Source organism: Thalassophryne amazonica, chromosome 2 (genome assembly GCF_902500255.1).
Source record: "Thalassophryne amazonica chromosome 2, fThaAma1.1, whole genome shotgun sequence".
Lineage (NCBI taxonomy): Eukaryota > Metazoa > Chordata > Actinopteri > Batrachoidiformes > Batrachoididae > Thalassophryne > Thalassophryne amazonica.
In genome coordinates, this window is record NC_047104.1 from 39,564,319 (window position 1) to 39,587,013 (window position 22,695).

General features: G+C 44.7%; 1 protein-coding gene across 1 annotated transcript in view; it reads right to left on the reverse strand.

Annotated features, from left to right (window-relative positions):
* The window catches only part of abcc12 (ATP-binding cassette, sub-family C (CFTR/MRP), member 12), a 133,078-nt gene extending 111,094 nt beyond the window's left edge, over nucleotides 1-21,984 (reverse strand). Inside the window, 2 exon segments of the mRNA XM_034162832.1 lie at nucleotides 19,958-20,104; nucleotides 21,860-21,984. Coding sequence (XP_034018723.1) covers nucleotides 19,958-20,104; nucleotides 21,860-21,978 — 266 coding nt within the window. The 5' untranslated portion in view covers nucleotides 21,979-21,984.
* Between the last annotated feature and the right edge of the window lie 711 nt (nucleotides 21,985-22,695).

Genomic DNA, 22,695 nt, shown 5'->3' on the forward strand with positions numbered 1-22,695 from the left:
GATAAAATGTCCCGTCCGATCGCAATGTATTTCCATTAAAAAACCCAGAGCAGTCTGGACGTGCAAAGTAACACAGGTACAAATTAAAGTTCAGTGCGCTGACACTCGCTGATTTGAGGAAAGTGGGATGGGAGTCATTTCTGTGATTAAAAGACTGACTTTAAAACTGTCACACACCTCATTGCATGACATGGAGTTACTTAGCTGTAGCTACATAAATCAGGCTTTAAATTAATTAAATAAATCATCATAAATTGTAAATGTGATAGCTTAACTATTTTTATATTTATTTTGATAGCAGCTGTATCTGGATGTGTTGCTGTATGTGGTTAAATGAATTTAAAAAAATGTTGAAAACATTAAAGCGTTATTCAGTAGTTCAGCACAGCTGAAACCAAAATGGCGCCATGTTCTGAGTTGACATCACTCTCAATCCGGTTGTTAAGCGCTGACGTAACGCATCACGAGATAAATCTGTTTCCGGGTCCAAAGACCTCCAAGTTCACAATTAAAGTGAAGTCTGTTTGATCCTTTTAAGGATTACAATTTAAGTTTAGTTTGTGTTTACATTGTGCGCAAACCTCCGTTCCTCCCTTTTCTGCCTCCACCTCCGTTAACCGCATTCGTCTGGTTCTATGGTCAGAACACTTAAAACTTTTTTTTCTTTTACTTTACATATTTTATTATGCACAGGTAAAAATATACATGTTTGTTAATAAAAAAATATTTATTAAAATAAACAGGACGTTAAAGTGTAAACTTCACTTTCTCCCCGAACGACATGAACAGGAAGCGATCGCAGCTCACAGCAACAGAAACGACCTGAGCGTCTGACATTTTTCCATAAAACAAATGCAGTAACAACGTCTAAAAACCTAGTTAATATATCCAGGAGAGTTTTAGGCACAATATACAAAGAGTTTTATGTTGCGATGTTAATGCTGTTGTCTGTGTGCAACGGTTTAAGTGCAGCCTGATCAGATCATCTCAGTGCAGTTCTCAATGTTAATGACAGCGCGCCTTTTTTGTTTGGAGTCAGAAGTTGAAAATCACATGATGCGTTACGTCACACTTAACAACCGGATTAAGGCACCCTATCCTGAGCCATAGTCCCCAAACAACAACAACAACAACAAAAATTCTGCACCATAATTTACTCCAATTTACAGTTGCCTACTTTCTCAGAGATCAAACTCAAGTTTCAGGAAAACGTGGTCAAATTCTAATTCAACACTTCAAATTGATGAATACATCAAACAAATACCAGTCTTGTCAGCATGGTAAAAGTAGAAAAAGCATCAGTGTCACTATTACTGGCAATAACTGTGTAACAAAACAATTTAGAAATGCAGGAGACCAGAAAAACAGGGAGATGATCAGACCTTTGACCGCTCTCATGGGATCCATCCAGAGCAGACAGACTGATTGCATTCATGTTCAGCTTATTCCTGAATATATCCCACATCATAGGCGCCATCCAGACAAATGTGGAAAAAGACAGAAACCCTGCCCCATCCAGAGGGTGTGGTCTATTAAAAAAAGAAAAGAAAATTACACACACAAAAAATCACTCGTAAAAATTAATGACAATAACAACAATTATTAGAATATATTACATAGTATGTGTTATGTGTCGGACGCAGCTCGGAGAACCGACCAGCGTTTGAAGGACCAGTATGAAATAAGCAGAGCACGGTACAAGGCTAACTGAATTAATACATAACAGTGAAAATGTAATAACAGAAAGGTGCGGTCTGTATGCTATTTTATTGTTAGTTGTATTTATTCTGTGGGTATCACTGTTGTAATGTTGGTACTGTTTACTGTTTGTGCAGTTGATCCTCCTCATGCACCAAGCTAAATTTCTCTGAAAGGAGACGATTAATAAAGAACTTTGAAGTTTGAAAACTGAAAAACGTTGATTTGTAACCCGATAACACCTCTGGAGTAATTTACAAGACATCTCGTGGACATCAGCATGCATGCGCATCATACATCGTTAACTTCCGCTCCTGTAGTTCATCTATGCACACATGCATGCCCTCCTGCAGATGCTGTTAAAATGGAAATATAATATTGTTTATGATTAAGTGACTGATTAATTGAGTTTATTTTGCAATATCAATATAAACATACAAAGGTGAATATATCAATGATACACAGAAAACACAATAAAGCATCAACGCTTATTTCCATTGGTTCCTTGTGAATTATCACATGACAAAATAGACGGGCTTGATTGAACATGTCCAAATTGTACATAACACAATAGGATCTTAATAATTAATGTAAATACTATCTATAGAGAAAGGAAATGCTCATTTGACCGAGGGTATTTTAGCATGCTTTATATTTTAAGACGCTGTCGATCTTGTCAGGCCATGCAGCTGTAAATGGGTACCAGCCTTGGCTGGGGAAGTGTCAGGGCTTGAGTTTTGTTACTTTTGTGTTATCGTGGTTTTGGTTTGTTATGCTCTTGTTGGGATTTTCTGTTGGGTCTGTCTGTCTCTGTTTCCCTTATCTCTCTTGGTTCTTTCTCTCTGGCCATGCCCTGCTTCTGGTGCTTTCCATGTGCCTGTTCCTGATTTGCTGATTGCCACCTAGGGTTTTATAAGCTCATTGGGTGGTGTATGCCTTATGCCTGCATTCCAGCTCTGTATCTGTGTTCTTGTCTCCTGCTGCATTCCAGCTCTGTATCGTGTTCTTGTTCCTGCCTGCTTCATAGTGTGTTTACTGACCTCCTGCCTGTTGCTTGACCACGCTACTTTGCCTGATGATTTCTGTACTGCTGTTTTTTGTTGGAATGCCTGCTCGTGTACAGACCACTGCTTCTCCTTCAGTAAAGAGTACTAAAAATCAGAGCTGTCTGCTGGAGCTGTGGATTTGTGTCCTACCATTCCTGAGCATCCCACCTGTCAGTACAAACTGGCCAATGATGGACACAGCCAACTCTGACCTGTTTCAGTCAGCAGTACGCTGTCACAGTAAGCAGCTCGCACAGCAGCAAGACCGCCTCACTGCCCTGACGTCCGGGTTTAGTGATCTCGCTAAACGTCAAGACATTTATGGAGTCGGTGACACTCAGATGAGTCAGTTGTTAACCAGACTTGATCATCAGGTCTCTTATGACGACCACCAGCAGTACCAGTCCATCACCACTGGGGCCATCAGCACCCGCACCAGCTTTACACCTGCACCTGAGTACTGCAACCTGCTGTTCCACCAGAACGCTTCTCAGGTGATGTCAGACCATTCATAACGCAGTGTGAGTTGAACTTTGAGCTCATGGCCTGTAAGTTCCCGTCCGACAGGACAAAGATAGCTTACATCATCACTCACCTGACTGGTCATGCGTTGGCATGGGCAACAGCTGAGTGGGGTCGTAAATCTGCCATCTGCTTCTCTCTTCCGGCTTTCACCGCCGCTCTACAGCTGGTTTTCCTGTCCCGCTAATAGGCTTTTTGTTCCTGCCACACTCAGGGGGGAGATAATGAAGTGGGGACACGACAGCCGCTTTGCTTGTCATCCGGATATAAAAAAGACTCAGTCTGTACTTCAACAGAGATTTTGGTGGCCAGGATTGGTGAAAGATGTAACTGAATTTAATTTAATTAGCTTATAATGTACCAAATCACAGCAAAAGCCGTCTCAAGGCGCCTTACATAAAACAAGTCAACATAAAATTGAATAAATAATTAAAAATGAATAAAAAATTCAAATACATAAATAAAAACAGAAGTAAAAGAATAAAACAAAGATTAAAAACTATCCATAAGAAAGAGAATAAAAATAGGTTTTGAGTCTTGACTTAAAAATGTCCACAGACTCGGTCGCAGGATGACTGTTCCACAGGGTGGGTGCACAATACGAAAAGGCTCTTTGACCTGCTGACTTCTTCACCCTGGGAACACAGAGAAGTCCCGCATCCTGTGACCGCAAAGCCCGGGCCGGCACGTAGAGTTCCACCAGATCAGCCAGATAAGATGCCGCCAGTCCATGAACAACCTTATAAGTCAATAACAAAACCTTAAAATCTGCTCTCACAGAGACAGGGAGCCAGTGCAAAGATGCCAAAATGGGTGTGATATGTTCAGACCTTCTGCTACGTGACAGAAGTCTGGCAGCAGCGTTCTGAACCAGCTGAAGACCCCTAATGCTTGACTGTGGTAACCCTGAAAATAGAACGTTACAATAATCTAGTCTAGAAGAAACAAAAGCATGAATCAGGGTCTCAGCATCAGCCATGGACAGGATGGAGCGGATCCTCGCTATATTTCTCAGATGGAAAAAGGCAGTCCTAGTAACATCCCTGATGTAGAGGTCAAAAGACAACGTGGGATCAAAATTACCCCAAGGTTCCTCATTTTGTCCGTATGATGTATGACACAGGAACCCAGGCTGAGCGCCAGCTGGTCAAACTGATGCCGATGTCTCGCTGGACCAAGAACCATCATTTCAGTCTTATCAAAGTTTAAAAGTAGGAAGTTACTAGACATCCAACTTCTCACTGATAGAAGACAGTCCTCCAGGCATTTTATGGGAGTGAGATTTCCCGCAGTTATCAGCATGTACAACTGAGTATCATCAGCATAACAATGAAAGGCAATCCCAAAACTCCGCAGTATACGCTCAAGGGTTGCCACATACAGGGAGAAAAGCAAGGGGCCTAAAACAGATCCCTGTGGAACCCCAAATCTCATGTCAGCAAGGTCAGAGGTAGTGCCATTATACAAGACACATTGAGAACGACTGGACAGATATGACGTTAACCAGGCAAGGGCACTTCCAGTAATCCCCCAAAAATTCTCCAACCTATTGAGCAAAATATGATGATCCACGGTATCAAACGCAGCACTGAGATCTAACAACACCAAAACCGTAGTGGTGTCTGAATCCATTGCTCACAGAAGATCATTCACAACTTTAGTGAGCGCTGTGTCTGTGGAGTGATATTTCCTAAAAGCAGACTGCAGCGGCTCAAAACGATTATTCTCAGTAAGGTGGTCTATGACCTGCCGTGAAACCACCTTTTCTAAAATTTTGGAACAGAATGATAGATTTGATATCGGCCTGTAATTTTTCAATACACTCGGGTCAAGATTAGATTTCTTAAGTAATGGTTTAATCACTGCTGATTTAAAACATTTCGGAACAGATCCAGAGGTTAATGACAGATTAATAATTTCCAGCACAGTCAGCCCAAGAGTGGGCCACAGGTCCTTAAAAAATTTTGTTGGTATGGGATCAAATAAACAGGTTGTGCTTTTTGTAGACGCCACAAGTTTCATCAGCACCTAATGAAATACTATTAAATTCTGTCAATCTAGGTAACACCTCAATGGTAGCGCCCACCTCCATAGCAGGTTTTAAGAGATATGCTCAGCCTAATATCTTCTATTCTTCTCAAAATAATCCAAGAAATCCTGTGCTGAAACTGAATATGTTAATGCTTGTCAAACCTGTGCTATGCATAAGATGCCCAATCGCCCTCCTGCTGGACTGTTAATGCCGTTGTCTGTTCCTACACATCCATGGTCACACATTTCAATGGATTTTGTAACTGGTCTTCCGCCCTCTAGAGGAAACACTGTGATGCTGTCTGTAGTTGATAGATTATCCAAAATGGGTCATTTCCTTCCCCCTGCCCAAGTTACCTTCAGCCAAGGAAACCGCAGAGGTGATGTTTATTAACATCTTTAAGATCCATGGTTTTCTTCAGGATATTGTGTCTGATCGGGGTCCTCAATTTGTATCACACTTTTGGAGGGAATTCTGCCGTCTCCTTGGGGTTTCTGCTAGTCTAACATCGGGTTACCACCCACAAGCCAATGGTCAAACCGAGTGGGTCAATCAAGATTTGGAAAAGGGTCTGCAAATTTTAGCCTCCAAGCAGCCTGCCACCTGGTCTGTCCAACTGCCCTGGGTAGAACTAGCTCATAATCATTTGCCCTCACCATCTACTGGTTACTCACCTTTTCATGTCGTTTTTGGTCATCAACCCTCTTTGTTTCCTCCTAGATCTCGGCTCTTCACTTCCTTCTGCACTCTCTCATCCTCTGCTGCTGACGGACCTGGGAGCGGGCCAAGAGGGTTTTAGTTTGCACCTCACAGGCCTATAAGTCTGTCGTTGACCATAGGAGGTCGCCTGCTCCTGCCTATGTTCCCGGCCAAAAAGTGTGGCTTTCTCTCCGCCATCTTAAATTGAGAGGACTGTCTTGTAAACTGGCTCCCAGGTTCGTCAGTCCATTTCCTGTGTCCAAAATTATTAACCCTGTTTCTGTTCTTCGTCTCCCCAGGTCTCTCCGCATTCATCCTTCCTTTCATACCAGTGAGATCAAACCTGCTAGGTTCAGTCCTTTGTTCCCTCCTGCCATTCCCCCTCGCCACCCAGTTCGTGGATGGTGGCCCAGCGTTCACGGTGATGATGGTTCCTGGCCTCTCACCGCTGTGTCCGTGGTATTCAGTATTTGGTGGATTGGGAGGGTTATGGCCCTGAGGAACGGCCATGGGTTCCCTCCCGCTTTGTTCTGGACCCTGCTCTGATTCGTGAGTTTCACTCCTCTCATCCTGGTTCGCCTGGGCCGTCCGGGGTCAGCCTTGGAGGGGGGTTACTGTCAGGGCTTGAGTTTTGTTACTTTTGTGTTATCAGGGTTTTGGTTTGTTTAGTCTTTGTTGGGATTTTTCTGCTTGGGTCTGTCTGTCTCTGTTTCTCTTATCTCTCTCTTGGTTCTTGGTGATGGGTGTTTCTCTCTCTGGCCATGCCCTGCTTCTGGTGCCTTCCATGTGCACCTGTTCCTGATTTGCTGATTGCCACCTGGGGTTTTATAAGCTCACTGGGTGGTACTGTTCTCCACCAGTTTGTCGTGCCTTGTGCCTGCATTCCAGCTCTGTACCTGTGTTCTTCTTCCTGCCTGCTTCATAGTGTGTACCTGACCTCCTGCCTGCTGCTTTGACCACGCTACTTTGCCTGATGATTTCTGTACTGCTGCTTTTGTTGGACTGCCTGCTCGTGTACCGACCACTGCTTTCTCCTTCAGTAAAGATTACTAAAAATCAGAGCTGTCTGCTGGAGCCGTGCATTTGTGTCCTACCATTCCTGAGCATCCCGCCTGTCAGGAAGTAATCTGCACCAGACTTGTGTGCCATCTAGGGGAAGTCATAGACACTAATCCACTTCACTCTATGAATTAAAAGGATGTGAGCAGTGAGGAACCTCGGAACTATAAAAGAACTCTAATTTATTTAGAGAAGGACTATGTATAAAAACAAACAAAACAGATAAAACCTAAGCTTGAGTCTTTTATGTCCAATCTGATAAAAAGTAGTTGAAATTTTACAGCCACTATGCACAGTTTCTCCAATCACAGCCACAAAACCTATAAATCATTTACAACCCCAATTCCAATGAAGTTGGAAAGTTGTGTAAATGTAAATAAAAACAGAATAGAATGATTTGCAAATCATTTTCAACCTATATTCAACTGAATACACCACAAAGACAAGATATTTAATGTTCAAACTGGTAAACTTTATTGTTTTTTACAAATATTGCTCATTTTGAAATGGATGCCTGCAACACGTTTCAAAAATGCTGAGTCAGTGGTATGTTTACCACCATGTTACATCATCTTCCTTCAAACAACACTCAATAAGCATTTGGGAACTGAGGATACTAATTGTTGAAGCTTTGTAGGTGGAATTCTTTCCCATTCTTGCTTGATTTATGGCTTCAGTTGTTCAACAATCTGGGGTCTCCGTTGTCGTATTGTGCGCTTCATAATGAACCACACATTTTCAATGGGTGACAGGTCTGGACTGCAGGCAGGCCAGTCTAGTACCTGTATCTTTTACTACAAAGCCACGCTGTTTTTACACATCCAGCATATGGCTTGGCATTGTCTTGCTGAAATAAGCAGGGACGTCCCTGAAAAAGACGTTGCTTGGATGGCAGCATGTGTTGCTCCAAAACCTGGATGTACCTTTCAGCATTGATGGTGCCATCACAGATGTGTCAGTTGCCCATTCCATGGGCACTAACACACCCCCATACCATCACAGATGCTGGCTTTTGAACTTTGTGCTGGTAACAATCTGGATGGTCTTTTACATCTTTTGTCCAGAGGACACAACATCCATGATTTCCAAAAAAAATTTGAAATGTGGACTCATCAGACCACAGCACACTTTTCCACTTTGCGCCTGTCCATTTCAAATGAGCTGGGTCCAGAGAAGGCAGCGGAGTTTCTGGATGTTGTTGATGTTTAGCTTGCACTTGTAGATGTAGCGAGGAACTGTGTTAACTGACAATGGTTTTCTGAAGTGTTCCTGAGCCCATGCGGTAAGATCCTTTACACAATGATGTCAATTTTTAATGCAGTGCCGCCTGAGGGATCGAAGGTCACGGGCATTCAGTGTTGGTTTTTGTCCTTGCTGCTTACGTGTGGAAAGTTCTCCAGATTCTCTGAATCTTCTGATTATATTATGGACTGTAGATGAGGGAATCCCTAAATTCCTTGAAACTGAACATTGAGAAACATTGTTCTTAAACTGTTGGACTAATTTTTTTTCATGCAGTGTTCACAAAGTTGTGACCCTTGCCCCATCTTTGCTTGGGAATGGGCTGAGCCTATTGGGGGATGCTCCTTTTACACCCATTCGTGACACTCACCTGTTTCCAGTTAGGCTTCTTTGAGCATTCATCAACTTTCCCAGTCTTTTTGTTGCCCCGTCACACACTTTTTTGAAACCTGTTTGTCAGCGTTCCTGTCACTGGTTGCAGGCATCCATTCAAAATGAGCAATATTTGCACAAAAACAAAGTTTATCAATTGAACATTAAATATCTTGTCTTTGTGGTGTATTTCAACTGAATATAGCTTGAAGAGGATTTGCAAATCATTGTATTTCTGTTTTTATTTACATTTTATACAACTCCCACCTTCATTGGAATTGGGGTTGTAGAGTTGTCACAAGTGTGTTTTGGTGGCTTGGAGGCCTCACTTGTCTCCTTGCACAGGTCACTTAGTTTTATTAACTCCAACACATATTCGGTGACCCAAAACACATGCGCATCCGCTGACAGGTATAAAGACTTTAAAAGTGATGGCTTTCTGTAAATTCATCAATGTGCACCAGTAACTCTGTCACCCACACGTTTACATCTGTATTTATTTATTTTTTACTTTGCTGAATTAAAATTTGTTTTGTTGTTGAGGTTCAATCATTTCTGAATTTAAAAATCCCAGGTATTATTATTATGTATAGAAGAAAAAGATGCATGTAAAATACAAAATGACAAGGAAATCTTAACTGGAAGGAAATAAGCCAAAGAAAATCTGCCACAAAACACTGTTCATGAAACTTACATGGAGTATTGATTTTCCTTGTTAAAGATCCTGACACAAATCTCATAACAAGGTTTACTGCTTGTACAACATAACATCAGATGATACAAAGTCGATAGAATAGTGCCTCACAGTTTCATACTGTTGAATAACTTTATGGCACTATACTTCTTAAAATGAAGAAGAAGCACTTCTGTAGAATCTGGGTTTTTTTTTTAGAAAAACTAAATTGTGGCGATGGTGGTGTATCAGTCAGCGGTGGGACTGTACATTTTACATCTAGGCCTTCAGAGCTATCCTCCCACAGTAAAGCAGTATGGTATGATGCAGCATTACACTCAGACATCAGATGTATCCAAAATCATTGTCATCACCAAAGAATAAGACAAAACTGACATACCCAGTCACATTTACTGATACAACCACCAACCAAGCAAAATGCCATAACACAAAAAGCACAAACAGAACTCAACACTATCATCAGAATATTTAGAATAATTTAATAATAAATGGAATAAACAAACACATTTTGTTTGTGTTTGCTGCTGTTTTGTATATTTGTAGAAAAGTGCTCTGTAAATAAGATGCGTTATTATGAACTCATACTGTACCTCTCCCATCGATAAGCCACTGTGCACCCGCAAAGAGGTGAGTTTTTCATAAGCCACTGTAGAGAAGTGCCCTTGAGTCTGACAGCTGTATGTAGGTTTATGGCCCACAGCAATGATATCAGGAATGTTTTGCTGAACTCTGTAGTGTACAAAGCAAAGCCAGACCGAGGCCATAGGACAGCGCAAACTTTTCTTGATTATCAACGAAGTTCAGGAGCTGATTCACCACAACTGCCTGGGAGAAGACACACAGAGTTCAGATCATGTTTCTCATCTAATACTCGAAAATTCTAATATAGGATATTGTTGACAATAATTATTATTGTTGTGGTTTAGTTATAATGGTTTGTGCCTTGTAGCTCTGTAAGTGTATCAACACCATCATATTTGTCTAATTATGCAGATATAATTCTTGAATCATTGAGACTGTAATACTCGGGCAATCTTGCGTGAAGGCAGACTGTACCATGTGTACTGACAGAAATAAAATGTAAAATACAAAGATGATCACTGACCGGACCCAAAAATGCAGCCACAAAGGTGAGGACGCCACAACAGAAGACACAATCAGCTGGTTCTTATGAGCGAAGCATACTTGGACCAGAGAGGCTTTCCCCAAGCCGACCCTCGACACTTCTTCATCCCACAACCTCTGGAGCCTTACACACACACACACACACACACACAGTGAGACTATTTAGCATTGGGTGCGCAACTCTTTCAAAAGAAATAAAAAAAACTATAAAATACACTGACACAAAACCAAATGTCTGCCACCCTATAGTGGCAGACATTTTGGGGGGGGGGGGTCCTGTTGTGTGGGCCACTGAAGAGGAGGTACTGCTGGCCCACCACCAGAGGGCGCCCTGTCTGAAGTGCGGGCTTCAGGCACGAGAGGGCGCCGGAGCAACCGGGAGTGACTGCTGTCACTCATCCACAAGCACCAGCTGTCACTCATCATCACCAGCACCATAAAAGCCAGGCAGCAACTCCACCTCGCTGCCGAGATATCATCTACCAACTAGGTAATATTCTCTGCTGTATCTGAACGTTGACTTACGTGTGATCTGTTTGCAGCCGTGTTCCTGTGGTGCACTTTCAGCTGGGTTGACGAGTAGTGAGAGAAGCGACATCTTCGCCTCTCACTCCAACCAGATAAGTGGTTAACAGGAGCTGCTATCGTGTTCCTATTTCGGAGGTGGAGGTGCTCCCTCCCGGAGGAACTGTTTCTGTGAGTGAGGATTTACTGGGCGTGTATCCACACACCCACCATTAACTGTCTCTGCTTCCTGCCAGCAGTACCAGGTCTGACAGCTGGAGACGGTGGCCACCTGGAGATTCAGGACTTGTCGGCTCCCGTGTTCTTCAGATCCGTTGGCGGTGGAAGCCGTGTGGGACCCGGCTCTTCTCTGGATGGACGTCTTCTATCCTCGAGCCTGCCCACACGTCACTTTTTGTATAATTGACTATCATTCTCAAACTGCATTTGTCTGTATTCCGTTGTGCACAGTTTGCAACATTAAATTGTTATATTTTGGCTTATCCATTGTCCGTTCATTTACGCCCCCTGTTGTGGGTCCGTGTCACTACACTTTCCCAACAGGATATCTCGGCCAACGTCATGGATCCCGAGGGGCATCAACCGTCGGATGAACCACCAATGGAAACACTAGGTGCACAGGCGCCAGCAGGAGGCGTGTTAGGTGAGCTGCAGCAAATCTTAACCGCCTTCACTGCTCGGTTGGACTTGGTAACCGAGCAGAACGTTATACTCAATTGGAGGATGGAGGCTCTCACCGCTCGGGTGGAAGCGCACACACAGGGCGCTGCTGCAGTGCCTCCTCCTGCTGACCGAGTGCCAAATACAGACATTCCAGTGGTTCGGATCCGGAAGGGAGACGAATGGAAGACGGCATTCAACACCCCATTAGGTCATTTTGAGTACCTGGTCATGCCGTTCGGCCTCACCATTGCGCCCGCAACGTTCCAAGCCTTGGTTAATGACGTCTTGCGGGACTTCCTGCATCGGTTCATCTTCGTATATCTGGACGATATACTCATCTTTTCCCCGGATCCTGAGACCCATGTCCAGCATGTACGTCAGGTCCTGCAGCGGTTGTTGGAGAACCGGCTGTTTGTGAAGGGCGAGAAGTGAGAGTTCCACCGCACTTCTTTGTCCTTCCTGGGGTTCATAATCTCCTCCAACTCCGTCGACCCCTGATCCGGCCAAGGTGGTGGCGGTGAGAGACTGGCCCCAACCAACAAGCCGTAGGAAGCTGCAACAGTTCATCGGCTTTGCAAACTTCTACAGGAGGTTTATTAAGGATTACAGTCAGGTGGTTAGTCCCTTGACAGCCCTGACCTCCTCCAAGTCCCCTTCACCTGGTCGGATCAGTGCGAAGCCGCGTTTAGGGAGTTGAAACACCAGTTCTCGACTGTGCCAGTCCTGGTGCAGCCCGATCCTAACCGCCAGTTTGTTGTTGAAGTGGATGGCTCTGACTCAGGGATAGGAGCCATGCTGTCCCAGAGCAGGGAGGCCGATAAGCTCTTCCACCCCTGTGCCTATTTTTCCTGCAGGTTGACCCCGGCTGATCGAAACTATAACGTGGGCAATCGAGAACTCCTTGCGGTGAAAGAGGCTCTTGAGGAGTGGAGACACCTGTTGGAGGGAGCTGCGGTTCCATTCACGGTTTTCATGGACCATCGGAACCTGGAGTACATCCGGACCGCCAAGTGTCTGAACCCCAGGCAAGCCCGCTGGTCACTGTTCTTCGGGCGTTTTGACTTCCAAATCACCTACTGCCCCAGGACCAAGAACCAAAGATCTGACGCCTTGTCCCGGGTTCACGAAGAGGAAGTCAAAGCCGAGCTGTCAGATCCCATGGAAACCATCATCCCCGAGTCAACTGTCGTGGCCACCCTCACCTGGGACGTGGAGAAGACCGTCCGGGAGGCCCTGGCACGGAACCCGGACCCGGGAACTGGCCCGAAGGACAAGTTATACGTCCCACCAGAAGCCAGAGCTGTGGTCTTGGACTTCTGTCACGATTCCAAGCTCTCCTGTCACCCAGGGATGCGAAGGACTGTGGCAGTGGTCCGGCAGCGCTTCTGGTGGGCGTCTATGGAAGCCGACGTCTGGGAGTACATCCAGGCCTGCACCACCTGCGCCAGGGGAAAAGCTGACCACCAATGGGCACAGGGACTCCTCCAGCCATTACCTGTGCCTCACCGCCCCTGGTCCCACGTCGGCCTGGACTTTGTCACGGGCCTCCCGCTGTCCCAGGGGCATGACCACCATCTTCACGATAGTGGACCAGTTCTCCAAGGCGGCTTACTTCGTGGCCCTCCCGAAGCTCCCGACAGCCCAGGAGACAGCAGACCTCCTGGTCCACCATGTCGTACGTCTGCATGGGATTGGTGGTCACCGACCGTGGTCCCCAGTTCTCCTCGCAAGTCTGGAGGAGTTTCTGTAGGGAACTGGGGGACAACGTAAGCCTCTCGTCCGGGTACCATCCCCAGACGAACGGACAGGCAGAGCGGACCAACCAGGATTTGGAGCAGGCTCTCCGCAGCGTGACCTCCGCGCACCCGATGGCCTGGAGCAACCATCTGGCCTGGATCGAGTACGCTCACAATAGCCAAGTGCCATCTGCCACCGGCCTCTCCCCATTTGAGGTATGTTTGGGGTACCAGCCCCCATTGTTTCCGCTTGTGGAGGGAGAGGTCAGGGTGCCCTCGGTCCAGGCCCACCTCAGGAGGTGCCAGCGGGTGTGGCGTACTGCCCGCTCTGCCCTGCTGAAAGCCCGGATGAGGGCCAAGGCCCATGCAGACTGCCGGCGTTCCCCGGCCCCTGTATACCAGCCCGGGCAGGAGGTTTGGCTATCCACCAAAGACATCCCACTGCAAGTGGAATCCCAAAAACTTAAGGACAGATTTATTGGACCGTTCCCCATCCTCAAAGTCCTCAGTCTGGCCGCAGTGAAGCTGGTAGCTTCAGCTTCACTGCGGATCCATCCTGTCTTTCACGTGTCCCGGATTAAGCACTACCACACTTCACCACTCTGCACCCCTGGACCGGCGCCGCCTCCTGCCCGGATCATCGACGGAGAGCCGGCATGGACAGTACGCCAGCTCCTGGACGTCCGTCGGAAGGGCCGGGGGTTCCAGTACTTGGTGGACTGGGAGGGGTATGGACCTGAGGAACGCTCCTGGGTGAAGAGGAGCTTCATCTTGGACCCGGCCCTCCTGGCCGACTTCTACCACCGACAACCCGACAAGCCTGGTCGGGCGCCAGGAGGCGCCCGTGGGGGGGGGTCCTGTTGTGTGGGCCGCTGAAGAGGAGGTACTGCTGGCCCACCACCAGAGGGCACCCTGTCGGAAGTGCGGGCTTCAGGCACGAGAGGGCACCGGACCAACCGGGAGTGACTGCTGTCACTCATCCACAAGCACCAGCTGTCACTCATCATCACCAGCACCATAAAAGCCAGGCAGCAACTCCACTCTGGATGGACGTCTTCTATCCTCTAGCCTGCCCACATGTCACTTTTCGTATAAATGACTATCATTCTCAAACTGCATTTGTCTGTATTCCATTGTGAACAGTTTGCAACATTAAATTGTTATATTTTGGCTTATCCATTGTCCGTTCATTTACGCCCCCTGTTGTGGGTCTGTGTCACTACACTTTCCCAACAGTTGGGAGCTACAGCAGAGTCAATTCAAACCCAAAAAGCAAAGGAAAAAAAACACTGCGCTTCAATTAACCAATGTGGAACCAACTTCAACACACAGAGACATGGTGGATGACAGAGATCCAGGAGCAGGTGGCAGGAACACAGTGGAGGATAATCCAACTGACAGTACTTACAAACCAGGAAACCCAACGACACAGACGAACAACCCATAACAAAAAGTCAACAGATTGGTGGCAAGCACAGGTGAGGTATATATACTCTGACCGACAAATTAACAACAGGTGCGGGGAACCAATCAGAATGAAATCACAAAAGGGAAAAAGACATAAGACCACACATGGAAAATAAAATCAAATGCAAAACGTCACATGCAACGACAAGTATACAACAATATGAAAATACCCTGGAACTAAAAGGCACATAAACTGAGATAAACAATTAAACATTAATCAAGAACCACAGCAGTGCAAAACCCAAAAACAAGGTCAAAGATGTACACAATAATCAATGGTAGGCACAGCTGACCAAAAAGATAGCTTTGATAACCGCTAATCCGCTAACTGAAAAGTTAACTTTTATAATGCTAAACTAATAAACCGCAAAAAATTTAGCGGACGTTACAGCTAAACTGTCGGCTACTGATAAGCCAGTTCTGAGTTGAAGCACCGCCCAGGCCTTTGAGTAAAATCAAAAGCGATCACAAACCCAAAAACGAAGAACGAGCCAGAGTTTCTGTCCTACGTAGTCAGACGGCTGTGAGCTCGCCCCCACCGCCCCCTCCCCCAAATGAAGAAAGTGGAGCAGACTGGCTGCTGGGGGGGGGTTACCGTTAAGTTTTATTCATTATGCCAGCAAAACAAGTTAGCGGAAGCTAAGTGGTCCGCTGATGGTTTTCAAAATTAGCTGATTAGCAGAACTGTGCCCACCACTGACAATAATTACACACGAAATAAAACCTGTGGCATACAAAGCAACCCAACAAAAACAAGAATAACACAAGAGCAATAATCTGAGATGCAGAGCGGGAGGGGAGAACAACATAACAACACAACAGCAATAACAATAACGTAAGGGACTGCAGATCACGGGCTGGACACAGAATGACACATCCAGGGGAGTGTAGATCATGAACCACAAACACACGGACACACAGCCAAGATATCACAGAGACACACATCGGATTTCAGACACGAACCAGAAAACCAGACTCGCACATACATCAGGCAAACACTGCCCAGGGATGCACAACCTCACACACAAATGCAGGCAGCACTCACATGGAAGAGAAGGACATCCACAACACACAGACAAGGACCACAGGTGCAGACACACGCCAGAGGAGATGCACAGGAGACACGCCTCTGTACACACATACAGGGACATCAGAGACAGACGAGACAGAATGCACACCCATGCAGGACTGATGCACACACGCAAGAGACACACACATGCACAGGGAGCATGCCCCCCCCCCCAACACACACACACACAGGACTTGGGACGCAGGCAGGCAGACACACACGGGGGGACAGAACATGACCAAACACACTTGACGGCCGCACACACAAAACCATGCAAAAGGCTGGACGGCACAATCCAAACTGGGAGAGAACACAAAAAAACGGTACATGGTAACACTCAATCACAACAAAGAACAAGGCCAAAATTGAGGAAAACATCAGAAAATAGAAAACCATACTGCAGCTGGACATGCCATGAGCATGTCCAGCTGCAGTATGGTTTTACTATACTTTTACAGTATAGTAAAGGTCTCTGGCAGTAGTAATAGTAGTAGTATTAGCATTAAAACCAAATCCAAAATGTAAACATGCAATACATATATACATTAAAAATAAAGCAACAAATGACTGACAAAATAACTTAATTTTCTCTAAATATTCTAAATGTTTGAAACACTGCATTTCACAGTATTCAAAGAAGTGTTGTAATGGGTTCCATTACAACACTCTCTGCTCTTATGGGATCCATCCAGAGCAGACAGACTGATTGCATTCATGTTCAGCTTATTCCTGAGTATATCCCATATAGCCAAACCATTCTGTGTACAACTGATCCGGATTCAGGTCTTTGTACTCGATTGGTTTCTTTGTCAGTGACAAAGGATGCTTTTTTCCTCTGGAATTACAGGCTTGAGTAGAAGGATAGTCAAAGCAGATTTGGGAGCTCACATTGGTGCTGCAAGATACCGCAACAGTCACCTCACAGAACTGTTTTTTGTCCTGATTGGGGACCTCCCAGGTAGACTTGCAGTCCATCTTTATCTCCCTATAGTTTTTTTTATGTGTCACTTGACTAACTGCAAGGAGTAATGTCTGAGATGGCACTCCCTTACAATGCATGCAACCCAGATGAGACCTCATCTTGAGCAGTCAGGGCTGCCGTTGGCTCTCCATCCTGTAGAAGACTACCCATTAGTGATGGTGGCAGAATTAATTGTCCTGCCACTGAAACACCACCTTTCACAGTCTGAAAATGAAAGAGAAGATCAAATTCTGCCTTCCATAGAAATAACCAAAATAATGCCTTCAGCAAAGAGGATGAAGGAAACCATTTTTGAGCACCGTCCTTGATGAAGACCAGAGCCAACACACCATGTACTACAAACACACAAGTGGATGCATGTCTTTGGGAATGGGAGGCAGAGCCTTCAGCTTTCAGGCTCCTCTCCTGTGGAACCAGCTCCCAATTCAGATCAGGGAGACAGACACCCTCTCTACTTTTAAGATTAGGCTTAAAACTTTCCTTTTTGCTAAAGCTTATAGTTAGGGCTGGATCAGGTGACCCTGAACCATCCCTTAGTTATGCTGCTATAGACTTAGACTGCTGGGGGGTTCCCATGATGCACTGTGTTTCTTTCTCTTTTTGCTCTGTATGCACCACTCTGCATTTAATCATTAGTGATTGATCTCTGCTCCCCTCCACAGCATGTCTTTTTCCTGGTTCTCTCCCTCAGCCCCAACCAGTCCCAGCAGAAGACTGCCCTTCCCTGAGCCTCGTTCTGCTGGAGGTTTCTTCCTGTTAAAAGGGAGTTTTTCCTTCCCACTGTCGCCAAGTGCTTGCTCACAGGGGGTCGTTTTGACCGTTGGGGTTTTTCTGTAATTATTGTATGGCTTTGCCCTACAATATAAAGCGCCTTGGGGCAACTGTTTGTTGTGATTTGGTGCTATATAAATAAAATTGATTTGATGTGATTTGATTTGATGTCTTTAATTAGTTTGACTGTACATTCAGGCTGCCATTCACCTGTTGAAATCATTGAGTGTGACAAAGAGGCTGCAGCTATTGGCTCTTCATGGACTGTGGCCACCCAGACTGGAATAGACAAAACTGTTGGAGAGCTCTGAGGGCCATGTCCTTTGGTGGCAAATGGTATGATTCTAAGGTGTCAATCAAGGTCTCACACTGACACAGATCATGCAGGCAGATACACTGGATGCTAGTGTGCCTTAAATGAGAGAGTGGCAACATGACGAGTCGAAAGAAACCCGGTCAAGAGACTCATGGTGCCATCTTGGGTTCAAAATAGTGTTTGCTGTTAATCTCTCTGCATGTAAATCCAGCTATTTTATTAATTTCTTCGCTGAAAATGACGAGTTGCTGTGCATTTGGAGGCACAAATAAACACAACAATGGTGTCAAGATGTACAGATCCCCTTCAGATCTGAACAGAAGAAAAATTTTGGAAAATAAAGTCAGCCGTTTGGGATGGAAGCCGACATCATCGTCAAAGCTTTGAGAGGTAAATTTATTGTTCAGTCCCATGTAGAGTAAAACTCACCTAAACCGTCATCGTATAAACCAGATATTCGCAGTCACTGGACAAAAAAAGTCCCAAAGTTTTTGTATTGTTTTCCATGTAATAAACACGGTATATAATGGATTTTGTACAACAGATTTTCGCTCACATCGGATAAAATGTCCCGTCCGATCGCAATGTATTTCCATTAAAAAACCCAGAGCAGTCTGGACGTGCAAAGTAACACAGGTACAAATTAAAGTTCAGTGCGCTGACACTCGCTGATTTGAGGAAAGTGGGATGGGAGTCATTTCTGTGATTAAAAGACTGACTTTAAAACTGTCACACACCTCATTGCATGACATGGAGTTACTTAGCTGTAGCTACATAAATCAGGCTTTAAATTAATTAAATAAATCATCATAAATTGTAAATGTGATAGCTTAACTATTTTTATATTTATTTTGATAGCAGCTGTATCTGGATGTGTTGCTGTATGTGGTTAAATGAATTTAAAAAAATGTTGAAAACATTAAAGCGTTATTCAGTAGTTCAGCACAGCTGAAACCAAAATGGCGCCATGTTCTGAGTTGACATCACTCTCAATCCGGTTGTTAAGCGCTGACGTAACGCATCACGAGATAAATCTGTCTCCGGGTCCAAAGACCTCCAAGTTCACAATTAAAGTGAAGTCTGTTTGATCCTTTTAAGGATTACAATTTAAGTTTAGTTTGTGTTTACATTGTGCGCAAACCTCCGTTCCTCCCTTTTCTGCCTCCACCTCCGTTAACCGCATTCGTCTGGTTCTATGGTCAGAACACTTAAAACTTTTTTTCTTTTACTTTACATATTTTATTATGCACAGGTAAAAATATACATGTTTGTTAATAAAAAAATATTTATTAAAATAAACAGGACGTTAAAGTGTAAACTTCACTTTCTCCCCGAACGACATGAACAGGAAGCGATCGCAGCTCACAGCAACAGAAACGACCTGAGCGTCTGACATTTTTCCATAAAACAAATGCAGTAACAACGTCTAAAAACCTAGTTAATATATCCAGGAGAGTTTTAGGCACAATATACAAAGAGTTTTATGTTGCGATGTTAATGCTGTTGTCTGTGTGCAACGGTTTAAGTGCAGCCTGATCAGATCATCTCAGTGCAGTTCTCAATGTTAATGACAGCGCGCCTTTTTTGTTTGGAGTCAGAAGTTGAAAATCACATGATGCGTTACGTCACACTTAACAACCGGATTAAGGCACCCTATCCTGAGCCATAGTCCCCAAACAACAACAACAACAAAAATTCTGCACCATAATTTACTCCAATTTACAGTTGCCTACTTTCTCAGAGATCAAACTCAAGTTTCAGGAAAACGTGGTCAAATTCTAATTCAACACTTCAAATTGATGAATACATCAAACAAATACCAGTCTTGTCAGCATGGTAAAAGTAGAAAAAAGCATCAGTGTCACTATTACTGGCAATAACTGTGTAACAAAACAATTTAGAAATGCAGGAGACCAGAAAAACAGGGAGATGATCAGACCTTTGACCGCTCTCATGGGATCCATCCAGAGCAGACAGACTGATTGCATTCATGTTCAGCTTATTCCTGAATATATCCCACATCATAGGCGCCATCCAGACAAATGTGGAAAAAGACAGAAACCCTGCCCCATCCAGAGGGTGTGGTCTATTAAAAAAAGAAAAGAAAATTACACACACAAAAAATCACTCGTAAAAAATTAATGACAATAACAACAATTATTAGAATATATTACATAGTATGTGTTATGTGTCGGACGCAGCTCGGAGAACCGACCAGCGTTTGAAGGACCCAGTATGAAATAAGCAGAGCACGGTACAAAGGCTAACTGAATTTAATACATAACAGTGAAAATGTAATAACAGAAAGGTGCGGTCTGGCGTGGTGCGCTCCCAGCAGCGCTAACGGTCCGGAGCCAGAAGCTGTTTCGGACCCAAGGACCCCGCCGACACCCCCCCAGGTGGCCGCAACAACCGAGTCTGTGAAAGAAGGAACCATTATGTGAGTCCACACTCTACACACAGAACACTTAAAGGTGTACAAACAGCAAACACTTCCTGGCTTGATTGCTGATCAGCTTCCAACCTGCAGGCATGGAACATCCAGTTCACAAAACTCCACCGCAGTGGAAGCTGATACATGACTAACAAACAGCTCAATACAATAAGGTGTGAGGGACACCACATTTACTGACTGTATAACTGTTAGTCACAAAATCTAACGTACCTCAGGAAGTGTGCTGACGAGCGTGAGACCTCACCCCCTCCTCTTTCACAGACTGTGCATCAAACCTGGACGTTTCTCAGCATCCGCTGCTGATGAGATGGCTCCCGAGACGACGATCTCACCCGTCTGGTCACAAGGTCGAGTCTCTGGCAAATACACACTGTGCACTCCAGTCTTAAATGCCAACATGCTCCAATCCATCCAGATGCACCTCAGCTGTGAGTCCTGACGAGTCGCAGGTGATCAGGGTGAGGTCCTGACAGCCTCAGCAACACAGCCACTCAGTCCCAAATGCACGCCACCTGGGAGGAAAACAAAAAGACAAACAAACCGGCAGCCAGGCCCCCCCAGCCATATAACAGTACCCCACCCTCACGGGAAGCCTCCCGGCGACCACACACACCTGGCCCAGGAGAAACACCCCCCTCCAGGGACCATGGCTGGAAACCGCGTCTGCGTTCGTCCTCCAACAGACTGGTTGAACTGGCTGCATCTTTGCCCTTGTTTGACAGTCTCAGCACAGGTGTGGCCAGGAGTTCCTACACCTGTGCGGTCAGCCTTTAACCAAACATGTGTGATTAGTCAAAACACAAAACAACCAAAACACCCCCCCCGCCCCAGGGGACCGTCCCATCAAACCCCAGGGAAGGGGAAAAAGGAAAAACAACCCAAAGCCAAGCCTACAAACAAAAAGACAAACAAACCGGCAGCCAGGCCCCCCCAGCCATATAACAGTATGTTCTTAACAAACATTCAAATGTATGGAGTATACGTATAAAGTATACAATAAAATAGTCTAATGGTTTTATGTTATTTAGAACTTTGTCCACAAATGTTTGAGAGAGTTACTATATGGTGTTAACCTTCCAGATACTGCTAAGAACTCATATGTCTTGACTCTGTTTCACAATAAAATAATTTTACTGTGAAGCTAGCAGGTAGAGGGCTATGTGTGGATTAAAGGAAATCAGCCAGCTTTAATCTTAAGACTTTCTGATTTTTTTTTTTTTTTTTTATGAAGAAAACTCCAGAAAACAATCATTCATTCACATCACCTGCAAATGTCTGCTTATACCCTCGATATTATTTTAGTCTGCTCACTATAAGTTATATTTAAATTATGCTGACTCATGGTGATCGTGTCAGGGTTATGATGGAGAGAATTATGTCACTGACTGTGAAGAGAAAATGCGGAATAGTTTGAGTGTCTTGAGGCTCTGGCGGTATTTGCTGTATGAAGAAGCGGACGTCCTCCCTCTGAATTCCGCATAGACATGTTGTGGGCCAGAGGTCATCGAGTCACCGTTGACCGTGACACCATCCTCCAACTACCTCTAAATGATAATAATCAAGCATCACGATGAGATGTAGAAGAAGATGTGAGGACAGAATAATCAGTTTCCTTTTCAACAGAAAGCTTTGATTTAACGCTTTGAATAACAGTGGAAAGTTGTTCATACAGATAAAGAGATGGGAAGAAAATAAGAATGTTCTGGACTTACAAATGAGACTGTGTGAATGTTGTTCCGCTCCAAGGGAGAGTCCGTCTTCATTTTGTCCCCTCCCAAAGTCACTACGAGAACAGAAGAAAGCAGGGGTGGGTCGCGAGTTTAGCATACATATGGAATGAGCGAGGTTTAATCAGTCTTGTGATCAAAGGTAAGATGTTCTTTTTTTACTTTTCTTTTATCTTTATATATATATATATATATATTTTTTTTTTTTTTTTGCATCTTTTCTTTTTTTGGCTGGTGTGGTGGTGGTGGTTGGGGGGGGGGGGGGTGCATTCCACCCTGGATCCATACCTGGAAGAAAGAGCCTTTTGCAATGTTTGCCACATTAAACCGATCAGCTATAGTCAATATTTCATCAGCCAAATATCAAAGAATATCTCTTGGTTACTTGTACAGAATCTTCACAGTTTCTAACTCTTAGAATGATCACTCATTTCTCCGCCAACTATGTACGATATAACACATCCTGTATAGGCCCTGAGGCCTGTTGATGTGAAG